General features: G+C 40.4%; 1 protein-coding gene across 2 annotated transcripts in view; it reads right to left on the reverse strand.

Annotated features, from left to right (window-relative positions):
- Window positions 1-10,813, reverse strand: part of stim2b (stromal interaction molecule 2b) — a 92,057-nt gene extending 81,244 nt beyond the window's left edge. The window contains exon 1 of one of the 2 annotated variants that reach the window (XM_070546727.1): window positions 10,705-10,813. Coding sequence is in view for 1 of the 2 variants with exons in the window: in XM_070546724.1 (XP_070402825.1) it covers window positions 9,638-9,764 (127 nt within the window). In the remaining variant the exon portion in view is untranslated. Of the gene's footprint in view, window positions 1-9,637; window positions 9,997-10,704 lie in introns of those variants that run through there. The other variant, XM_070546724.1, reaches the window with a different exon arrangement.
- Window positions 10,814-12,406: the final 1,593 nt, after the last annotated feature.

Below are 12,406 nucleotides of genomic sequence, written 5' to 3' on the forward strand. Positions count from 1 at the left end.
CTACTAAAAACAACACAACTTCTGCAGTTTGTGAGTATTTGTAGTTGGAAGCAAACTTGAAAGGAGAGCCAGTAAACACTGAAGAGGTCATTTGTGCAAACAAAAGATGCAGGCCCGTCGGCACAACAGAGGAGCAAGCCGTAGATGAAACAGCTGCCTTCTCTTTGGCGCCTGTTATTAAAAGAGACAACAATGCGCTTTTCTGGTGAAAAATATGCTGCCAGCCTTCCCCAGATGTCGCGACTAGCCCCAAAGCATCCGGGTCCTCACAGGCTCATCGGAGCGGGTTTTCCACAGTCGAAGGTTGAAGCCGGAAAAGGTAAACATGCTGGTTTTTCAGGCGAAAATTACTTTTATAAGCTGCATTTCTTTAAAGTTGTTAATATTATTTGTGTTATGTTGCTATTGTTTTAGTAATAGTGTTCAGTTTCTGAACGGTGAAGGTCCAAGTCAACAGCTTGGTAATTCCACTTGAGGCTTTTGTCATCATTTTTAAATTAGTCCTGGTAATACCGTACACCTTGGGAAAATGTGGAGGAAGCTAGACAGCGTTAAAATTTGGATACCGCCCAATAGGGCTGCAACAACGAATTGATAAAAATCGATGAAGAAATGCTTTGGCAACACATTTCTTTATTGATTCTTTGTGTTGTGCAACTTTCTTCATGTCACGCAACCTTTATGTAACAGTCAATGCGCGCAGCTCATCTGTAAGCGGCAGCAGAGCAGAGCGAGGCAGATCAGAGCGAGAGAGACATATGTGTCACATGTGCAATGATGAAAGCTCAGTGAGTGATTAACTATTTTTAGAAGTTGCACTCGTGCGACATCTTTTAAGTTACTTTTTTTCCTCCAGAACTTAATTGAACAAAGGTAAGTTGCTTGTCATTGTGTAGGGAATATTATTTTTACTGGTGCACAATGTGCTAATCTAGGTGCTGTGGAGGAAAACAGAAACCAGCAAAGGCACAAAGGCAGAAACGGTCCAAAGTTTGGGATCAAAAGTGCAACTATGGGCTGATTAGCTAATGCTAGCAGGTAGCAGGCTCACAATTAAGTGGGTTCCAATTAGGCCAGACAGGAAGTCAAACACCAGATCGGTGTAAAACATCTAAAAACTTTCTAAATAAAAGTCAGGTGTAGATTTCCAGTTGCTTAACCAGTAAAAACAATTAAGTGGTAAACAGAACAGAAAGTAAACCATGTTGCCGAAATCACGTGTAGTCTTGTGATTCTCCTGTGATTTGGGGACTTTGCAGCTGTAACGTCCAGAAAGGGTCATTTTTCACCTACATATTGACCTACATGCCACCGGTCATCTGCAGACATAATTCCATTCTCTAAAGTGGATTTTACATTCTACCAGCTGCATGGAATACTTTGGATGCTGCTTCAGATCTGAAACACACCTAGTGGGAATGGAGTTAGTGGGTTAAACATGTCTGTTACATTATGCACGGCTTATGCATACAGTGGTAAGCCAGGATTAGTCAAACAAACCCTGTGAAAATGCTAAGTGTAACTAGTTTTTATACCCTCTTGGTGGAAATATACATGTAATTGTTGGAAATAGAGCATTTTAATTGTTTGATTATTTTTTCCAAGTGTTTCAGTGGATAAAAAAGGATTACTTTTAAATTCCACAGAAAGTGAGACCAAAATTTAGCTTTAAAAATATTTTCCAACAATTGGTGTCTTATATGCAACAAAAAAACTGTCAGAAAACTAGGGCTGCACGATATTAGGAAAACCTGCGATATTCGATAACAATGATTAATAATGCGATAGCGATATTACTTGCGATAAATAAAAAATTAACCCAGGAACAAAAATAATCAAAAACAAAGAAATAAAAAAATTATAAAAATGAGAAAAGCAAAAGATGTGAGGAAGGGCAAAAAGAAAATGAACAAGAAAAGGCAATCAGTGGATCCCGGGAAAAGCAGAATCAGCAGGAAGAGCTGAACAAAGCTAACTCAGGTGTTTGTTAACCATCAAAATTAAGTGCTGTCCGCCTCGGGGGGCAGGCATCCAACCTATGAGAAACCACCCAATTGGCCAAATGGGTGAAGAGCTCCATTTGATTTGTTAATAAAAACATCATGCGTCCGTTTGATTGACAGAATGCTTTATGTGTAGCAAACATTTGAGCTGACCATTCATTACGATATTTATCTGCTCTTTGCGATATGCATGTTGTGCATGCTGATATCGCGATCAGGGGCGGAGCTTGATATGTGCAACATGTGCGGCTGAACAGGGCGGCAGTCTGCAGGGGGCGGCATTTGATTTCCTTTTTTTTTTTTTTTTCAAAAAAAAAAATTTTTTTTTTAGCATCAACCAATACATAAACAAAACATAGAAATCACATGTTCTTAATAATAATAGTGATGATAATAATAATATTTCTGTAATAAAAGCACAACAAAATGTAACCCATGTCAACTACTCCCTGTCACATGACCCACGTCAGTTGATGTGAGGTCCCTCTCCTGATTGGCTCCTTCCAAGTCGCGGCAACCATGAAAGCTGCTCCTGCCGTGGCTGTAAGCTTGTTGCTTGTAGAATGACGTTGGAAAACAAAGCGTTTTTCTCCCCTCAATTCATTTATACTCTCATTTTACCTCAGCGGTAAGTGTTCTTAACATCTACCAATAACACCCTTTTACTTGTCAGTGACCAGTCGATCGTTTTCGCTATAAAAAATGACCTTGTTCGGAGTTCCCACCACGAGCAGAACTCCGGTTCAAAAACGCTGTTTTTGAAACACTTTTATTTACTTAAGCACTTTAATGGGCTTAACTTGAAACCAAGAGCAATCGAATGATTATTGTTATGTGTTGCCTTGAATTCGGCTATGCTGTCTGTCAGACAGTTGTTTTCCTTTATTGTTGTTTTTGTATTTGTTTGTAGCAAACGCTACTGGAATGTATAGATTGAGCTGCGTAGCCAAGATGATTAATAATTGACCTGTTGTACATTCGTGATATATGTTTACCGGTAAACTGAATCGAACTTGATGTGCTAATGAACGTTTCTCTGGCCTACAGGTCAGGTTTTTTTCCCCATGTTGAACTGATCTTCTTCATATTGAAGTGGCGAGCTGGTAGGACCATTCTTTCTTTTTGGACTCGGGAAATGAGCTACGTATTATTTACCCCATGAAAAACGGAGTGGCAGCGGGCTGCTGGAGGTGGGAGGGGGGGTGGGGGGGTGGGGGGTGGGATCTCGCACAGGGCGCCATTTAGGCCAGCTCCGCCTCTGATCGCGATAATGATATATTTACAATATATTGTGTAGCCCTGCAGAAAACCTTAAGATATTTTACTCAGGATTAGGGCTGCTCAATTAATCGAATTTTAATCACGATTACGATCTGAGTTTTGAACGATTATAAAAAACATAACAAGCCGATTATTTGCTCCTCCCGCTTGCGCTGCCCTAAGTTGCAAATGAAGCGCTCCTCACAGTGTTGCCAACTTAGCGACTTTGACGCTATTTCTAGCAGCTTTTCAGACCCCCTTCTTGACTTTTTAATCCTAAAAGTACCTAGCGAACATCTCAGAAACATCTCTGGTAACCCTTAGCTACTTTCTGGATAACTGTCGTCGACATTTCCTGCAGGTTAGCTAAACACTCCGCCTGTGCTCCGGACCGTTCAGAACATTAGGAAAGGGAATGATGCAGTGATGTGTCGGTCGCTAAAGACAGCTCTCGGAGCCGGCTCCTTGTTGGATTAACCAGAGTGAGTGACACACACACCGCACCTGCGGTCTCCTGAGCAGCTAAAAACAGCTAAATGTGCGCGTGCGGCACGCTAAACACACGTGCAGCTTGCCCGATTGTGTGAGACCGGGGTGGGGGGGTGGGGGGTGCAGCTGTGGTCGGGACAATTATTACATTAACTGATGGGCCTGTAAATAAATAGTTTATAAATAAGGTAGAAATAAGTTCCTCACACTGATAACTAATCTCTCTGAGGACACAGTGCTACAGCACCTTGACACGACTCAATAAATGTTATGTAACATTTTGTGAACATCAGTTTATTTGCATTTATTTGTTATAAATGCCACTCTATAATTCTTGCTGTCAGTATTTGCAAGATATTGGTATTTGGGTCTGTACTGGTTAGACTTACATGAGTTAAACCAAGGTCTATAGCCCTTGGGTCATTGACTATGAGCTATAAGTATATTGGTCCTTTTATCCTGGGAATCAGGAGTTCTTTTAGTGATCATCTTGTTTCTTATTTTTGTCCTGATTGTGCCCTGAGCAGTTTTATGACTGAATAAAAACAAATAAAATCAACATAAATTGAAAAATCGTCCTAAATAATCGTGATCTCAATTTCAGTCACCATAATCGTGATTATTATTTTTGCCATAATCGAGCAGCCCTACTCAGGATTGCTTTAGATATTACTAATAGGATGCTGTGATTTACAGCATTGATCCAACATTTTGCCTTTTCTTCTCTAAATGCATCAACCTGCAAACCAATGTTCATAAAAACATTGATAATTTAATTCTTGTGTGGCTCTTGTCCCAAATAACCAAAGGCTTGGTGATGGTGTGAAGGTGCCTCGCGATTTATATCTTGAGGAGCTATATAAATTATTGTTTTCCTTTTTTCTTTTGGTGCAGGTGGCTACTAGGGTTGTCACGGTGTGAAAATTCAACCTCACGGTTATTGTGACCAAAATTATCACGGTTTTCGGTATTATCGCGATATTTTTTTAAACATGTTAAATTTTCAGGAAAGTAAATAAACCCTGTATATCAGGAAAATATTGTCCTCAGTTTGTGTCTAAATTTTGCCTACAATTTGTTATTTTGTAATTATGTTGTTTATTTGTTTACATATTTCCCCTTTAGTCTTTAAAATACCAATATTTGCCCATAACGTCTTATTTTTTGTCTGTTTGATGTCATCATATAAAAAATATTAGATCAGATGATACTCAGTACTCAAGTAGCCTTCTAATCAGATACTTTTTTACCCTTACTTAAGTAATAAACCCTATATCAGGAAAATATTGTCCTCGGTTTGTGTCCTTCCAGTGAGCTTTGCAGATGTGGGAAAATGTCATCAGGCAGTAATCATTGTTAAATCCATATTTATTCTCAGAGAGAGACCAACTCTTATCTGTCCCTGGGAGCCCCGTAATGCATAGCGTCATTTCAACATGGCGGTGTCCGCGACACTGTTTATATGCAGGTAGCGGCGCTGCGGCTGCTTTATATAGCGACTTGTTGCATTCTCCCGCAACCCAAATCCTCGCATCACGCATTTTAGCTAAAACGCTAACGTTAGCTTGCCTTGCGTTGACTGTAGAGTTGTGGGTGATGGTCAGGCAGATGTGTCATGAGATTTGAAGCGTTGCTGCCTTTCACAGACACTTTTTCTGCACGTGCTGCAAACAGGATAGCCGTCTTCTATCAACTCCCTTCTATCCAAAAAACGCCCGTACTTCCTACTTTGTCTCCTTTGAGGGATAATAAATGTCCTGCCGTCTCCTCCTTTGGCCATTATTTCAGCTTTAGCTTCAAGAAAGTTTTGGTCGTAAACAACAAAATGCGCATGTGCCGCCGGCAACTTCAGCAGATGATACGGTGGTTGGTAAGGGTCACCGCGCCTACACCGCAGCCACGGTAATCCACAGAGATAATTTTTTTTTAAAGCACGACGATTTTTATTATTGTCAACTTTTTTACCGGGGTTTACCGCTACACCGGAAACCGTGACAACCCTAGTCACTAGGGTTGTCACGGTAACCGGTATAGCGGTAAACCCCGGTAAAAAAGTTGACAATAAAAATAACCGTCCAGTTTTTAAAAAACTAAATTATCTCGGTGGGTTTACCGTGGCCGCGGTTTCGGCGCGATGACCCTTACCAGCCACCGTCGCTTCAGCTGAAGTTCCCGCGGCGCGCACACGCACTTTTTAATTTGCAACGGCACCAAAACTTTGAAGCTGAAATAATGGCCGAAGGAGGAGACGGCTGCGCCCAGGACATCCATCAGCTCTCAAAGACGACTAAATCGGAAGTATGGGCATATTTTGGATTTCTGAAAAATGCTGAGGGACAGTTAATAGAAGACTGCTATCCCGTTTGCAGAACGTGCAGGAAACAAGTGTCTGCAGAAGGCAGCAACACTTCGAATCTAATGGCACATCTGCGTGACCATCACCCACGTCTCTACAGCCAGTGCAAGGTAAGTCAACATGAGCATTTTAGCTTAAATGCATGACGTGAGGACTTTTGGTTGAGGGAGAATGCAACGAGTCACTATATACTGCAGCCGCAGCGTCCTCTGCCAGCAGTTAAACCGTGTCACGGACACCCTGTTGCTGAATGAAGCATCTTATTTGTTGATGATGAAGAGAAATATACAATTAGTTCCTTGTCATTGATTTGTTTACTTATTCAATGCCATTTATACTTGAACATTTGGATTTGATTACATAGTGTAGTAGTTATTTTAGTAATTTGTTTAAAGTGGCTATTTATTTTAAATACATATTTTTTTAAGGTTGACTTCAAGTCAAGTGTGGACTGGAGTTTTAGATTTTCATTTTGATAATGAAGAAAACAAGTATATGAGAAAACAAGTGGTGTTTCTTTGATTTGTTTACATATTGTTTATGTTTCGAATGTTTGGATTTGTATAATTTAAACCTGCACTGACTACTGTAACATGTTCCAGAAAAAGAAGCTATTTGTTCCTTTACTTGTGAAAAGTTGCACTTTTGCTAAGGCTTTGTGTTATTTTAGGTTTAATAAACAATATTAAACCTTTTCTAAACTATTTCAGTTTGTGTAGAACAGGACTATCAATGCTTTCTGAACATATGCAACACCGTTTAATAAATACTGCGATAATACCGAAAACCGTGATAATTTTGGTCACAATAACCGTGAGGTTAAATTTTCATACCGTGACAACCCTACTAGTGACTACCAACCACAGGGTTGTTGGTTCAATTCTATATTCGCCACCATAATCTGAGAAAAGTCTTGCTCAAGCATTATAAAAATACATTCATTAAATCTCACTTATTTACAATTTCTAAACTAAATTTACAAACTGTTCTTGCCAAAAAAAAGTATTAAATTAAACCAAACTCTAGACTTCCTGTTCTTCTCTGTAGCTGCTTCTGTTGTGAAATGGTGCTACATAAATCAAGAAACATATCTTGATATAGTTTAAACAGAAATAAGAAAATGTTCCACAGTTCCTGTACCATTTATTACAGATGAAAAGGTTATGAGCTAGAAGTTGCCATGGCGGTTGTTCCTACACTTAGTCATGTGTATGTGCTTTTTGAAGGCCACAATTAACTTTGAAGGTCATCACAATAATGTACAGTCTTCTCTGCTTGTGTGAAACAGAAGGCACCGACCTCACGCTGGGCACATCTGGATTTCATCCTGCAGATTATAATCTTAGTTGCTCATTTATTATACAGCAGGCGCTAAATTACATGTTTTCTAACAGCAAATAAGAGACTAAACATGTGACAAAGTGAAATAATGAACAACGATTATTATTACTACTAAAAAAAATAAACTATTAATACACATTTAGACAGATGGAAAGCTCAGTAATGCTGGATGGGCTGTTTGTGCACATTTTCCACATGTTTCTTAAATACATGAAATATTTTGTTAACAGTGGTAATCATGATTGACAATTAAGAGTGCGCCATCCCATCTGTCAGTACAGCAGATGTCATCGGCGATGTCTGCGTGACACGACAAAATGTGAACACCGTGTGACCGGATTTAACACGGCCTTTTGAGGCAACGATCAATAGCTCTGGGATGAAAACAGATGCAAATAGATGGAGATCCTGCTCTCATTAGGTTGTGTCAGTGCTACAATTAAAGAGGGGGCACGGAGCAGGTCACCCAAGGCTTTAAGCATGAGGATGGCTCTGGAAACGCTTAGACTTGAGTGGTCTGGAGCTACATGTGGCTCTTTACCCCTCCGAAGTGGCTCACAGTAGCTTTGGCCACGTTGGTGTGAACCTGAGGCGAATATTAGTTGTTCCCATCCTGATTTTCTACAGAACATTTGTTGATTTTCCACAACAGAATGACACAAGTAGCTTAAGCTGCCTGGAGGAACTAGCAACATTGGTAGCTCACTTCCTATTTTTTTATTTATGTCATTTCTGTCCAAAATGACCCAAATATTAAGATTTCCTTGTACATTTCTGAGACAAAAGCAGAAGTTGTGATCGTCACTTATCGCTAGGTTTTAAAGGTAACATAAAGCAAATTTATTCTTCTAATGATGAGTATATTTTTAACACAGACCTAGCTGGGCTGCTAGCTTAAGTGATTTCATTAAAAGCTATTTTTAGGACATTGAAGTCACAAATAATGTCTTATGTTTCAACTGATAGGTGTTATGGGGTTAGAGGTAGGGTAAGATGGAATAGATCTTTTGAAAGATGTAGTTAATTATTACCTTACCTGTTTTAGATAGTTCAATTGGAACTATATGTAGCTGGAATTGTTTTAGGACACTGCAACTGGTGCCCTAGGGGCTAGCTGTCGGGTTAGGCCCAGTTCATACAGAGGGAATTTTAAACAGTCGGAAGATTTTAAAAGTATGAATGACACGTGGTAATTAAAAATCCTGGATATACCAGTTTTGGCACTACACTGTGGTGTGTGGCAACTCTGCAAATACTATACACAAAGCACTTTCACAGACAGGTGGCACGTTTGTTTGTCCTCGAAACTCAGACCAAGTTACTCCTACATGTTTAAAAGACCAGAGTTATTATGATCAGCCTGGAAGGTTCTTCCGAGTGGACCAGACTGCTCTTAGCACACTACACATGGCGGGAACATCTGATATTATGTTTGGAGTCATTACAGTATTGTCATCGTTACAACTGTCGAAAGGGGAGGATCAGGTCAAAAATCTGCACGATTATCGTGTTGTGTGAACCAGGCCTTGACTGTCTGAACAGACTTAATCTCTGTTTTTCCAAACTGAGGTTATTCAAAGAGGTAAGATTTTAACTGTGTAACATTCAAGGTTTCTGAACTTTATTTATAATGTTCAACTTAACAAAATAGTGAACTATTTTGCAAGAAAATTTCTATTTCTTGTAGCTATTATTAATAACAATAATAATAATAACAATAATAAAAATATGCCATATACTGTAAGACTCGAGTTTCTGTGGTTCCATAGAAATTTTAATATGTATAACAGATGGTTAAATATGTTTTTTTTTTTCAGTCATAAAGATGACAGACTCCCTGGTCCTATCCGTTACCAGGAACCTGATGCACATTACAGTTTCTGCAAAAAACAAGGTTTTTCATCACATTCTGCCAAATTAAAGTTAACAACCCCGCTCTTAAAGAGAGGATGCAGCTTGCATTCCCGTCATGTTATGCATTCCACGGCAATGTAGAGCACAGCAGATGAGGGGAAAAGAAAAGAAAAACAAATGCATCACTCTCCATCACTGACTGCGCAGGGCTTTCCTCGGCTTTCCCAGAGAAAACCACCGGGGACCCGAGAGAGCGAGAGGGAAGACGGGGGTAATCCTGCACATGTGTTTAAAAAACAAGAATAAACACACACCAGGTGTGTGTTAGTCTTACCTGTTGTGGCTACATTTGCAGCATCAGTCGACGGGCTCGAATGATCATTCGAGTAGGAGCACTCCGAGCCCAGTACCGCATAGATGACGAGTCCACGTAGCAATACATTCACTACCATGTAACTCATGGTGGAAAAATCTGGTGGAAATGTGGGAATTCGTATCCTTAGTGTGAGGGATTATTCCAGTAGGACGGTTGAAAAAATGATTAAGGTGTCAAAATTACACCAGCCTTAAAAATATCCAGAATAATACTGTCTTCTTGTGCGAACCGTGTAACACCTGCGTATTACTAAATATTAGTAAATAAAGCTAGCTTACGTGCTATAAAAACTAGTAGCTTCTGATGGTTTTCCAGGCTGCTTCAGAGGGGCTAACAGACAAGCACCCCATGTCTAATGTCAAACATCTAAAAATATTAATATTGTAAAAAAAAAACAGGACCGGGTTTTAGGAGCTACTGCGAAGCACATGCAGCTACTCCAGAGGAATTCCGTCCAAAACAAACACAAAAACAAAAATATGTAGTAATAAAACGACGTTTTTACTTAAACCCGCGGATATCCGTGAGCTACCAAAATAATAATCCGTAAACTGTGAGTTGGTACTTCCACGGACAGTAGTAAACTGCACATTCCGCCTCTTCACATGAAAGTAGAAAATCCCATGGTGGTTAGCGAAAATGTGTCTCCTTCTTCTCCTCCTCCGACCTGACATCCGCCTACCTCCTCCGAGGGAAGTTTTTTGAGTCAGCTTTTCATGGCTCCGCCGTGATACTGTATCCTCCTGTTATATCAGCTGCTTGCCGGCTGATGGGGACCAGTAGACGGAGAAAAAAAAGGAGGCAGAGCAAGGCGGAAGTTCAGTATGCAAAACGGGTTTGACGCGAGGCGGAGGTTGAGGAGGGGTGACTCTAATTTAGCTCCAACTTCCGTCGCGTGCGGGACAGTGACTTGAGGTTTTTTTCCAGAGCAATCCAGCGGAGTAAATTTCCTCCCGGTTGCCCCCCCACCCTCCTTTACTCTTCCTCGGAGTTCATGCGGAAGGCAGAGGGACAGGACGACTCACCTCACCGGCGGCAGGTGTTTAAGAGCCAAATCTCAAGAACCCTCCAGAAACAGCCTCCCACGTTTCTCCTCCCGCCGGAGGATGAGCTTGACAGCGGCTTCTTTGGTCCTCCCCGGGTCCCCCTGTACCACATTGGTCAGTACGTCCCAGTTTTTCCTCCTTGGCGGAGCGCTCCCATTGGCTGGGCCATCCCAACATGGCAGAATCTGATTGGCTGCCTCTGAAGATGCTCGGCGCCACAGTCAGAGTAAAAATGACTTTCTGTCTTGAGCCCATGGAAGGAAAACCAACATTTATTGTTTTATTTTCCTCCTTCAAAGTTCTCTAAGTAGGCATGTCCAAACTACGGCCCCTGGGGGCCATTTGCAACCCTCTGAATATTTTTGTGCGGCCCCCAACTGCATCTCTCCAGCACTTTCAAACATTTTATGTTTAATTAATTACTTACCTCGTTTTGTGCGTAAGTAAGCTTTATAAATGAGGCCCCAGTTCATTAATACGTTAATTATTATTAATTAGAAAAAAGATATTGTGTTAACACAAATTCACACATTTGACCATAGATTCTATTTAAAGCAAGGAACCTTTGTCAGCGCACGGTTTCTTGGCACACCAATTACACAGATGTACACAACAAAGCCCTGCTCTAACAACAAAGACAATGGAATAATTTGAACAAAGTGCCCTGCAAGGACATATGCAGTGTTTGAGAAAATTAGTTGACTTGATTAATCAGTACATTTGCAGTGGTCTCTAGTAGGAATAAATGCCTGTTGCACTCTGGGTTCAAAAAGCCTTAATGTGCCTGTTTCAGTATGTAGAAGATCGCCAGATCAGAGGAGAGCTTCAGATGACAGAATTTGGAGTCTTACTTCCTGATATTTGGAAATCTCACCGCTGATTTGCTAACAGCGATGCAACTCTACCACCAACTCTGTATAATTTGCAACGCTGATGTTTTATCTCCACAAATAACACAAGCCTGAAAGAGTTCTGCTGTGTGGTGAGGTTGCTAATGCTAACAGTTAGCTTCTAGTAGTCAGGATGATTTTTTGCTGTTTCCTGGACACTAAACCAACAACAGTGAGTCAAGATGGGTGAGTGACAGTGTGCCGTAGATCTGTGAGGATTTTCTAATCCCAGAGTTTCATCGTCCATTTTCTATCAGAAGCTAATGCAGTAGATAGGTGTAGGAGACTATTTTCATGTTCAGCCTGCATGAAAAACTCAAGTGTCTGATTATAATGAGAATTAACCATTACTATTTTGTTTTTCAGCGAACCACTCTTTTAAATTGTAAAAATACAAAAGAAATAAAAACTTCCTGGCCAGATATTTGTCCGAGACCACCTGGACTCTGCTGCTGCAGTGCTCTTTTATTGAACTGGGAGCTTTTGAAATGCTGTACAAACAGGTACGCTAAATTCTTAATATTTCAACATTTGTGCAGCAATGAAAACACCAGAAAAAAATGAGGTTTTGCTCATAACAGTAGTTTATTAGTCAAGCAGCTGGAAAATGCTGCAGCTCCTTTCTCTCACTACTCTGAAAACATTCAGTCACAAACGTGTCTCTTAAAGGAACAGTAAAGCCCTTACATTTTTCCGATCATTGTCTAAACAATTCTGTTGGTTTATTGTATTTTCTGAGCAGCGTGTCTGTTGGTAGAAAATGGTTTGCATTTAGCCAAAAATCACATTGA

This window comes from Nothobranchius furzeri, chromosome 2 (assembly GCF_043380555.1).
Source record: "Nothobranchius furzeri strain GRZ-AD chromosome 2, NfurGRZ-RIMD1, whole genome shotgun sequence".
NCBI lineage: Eukaryota > Metazoa > Chordata > Actinopteri > Cyprinodontiformes > Nothobranchiidae > Nothobranchius > Nothobranchius furzeri.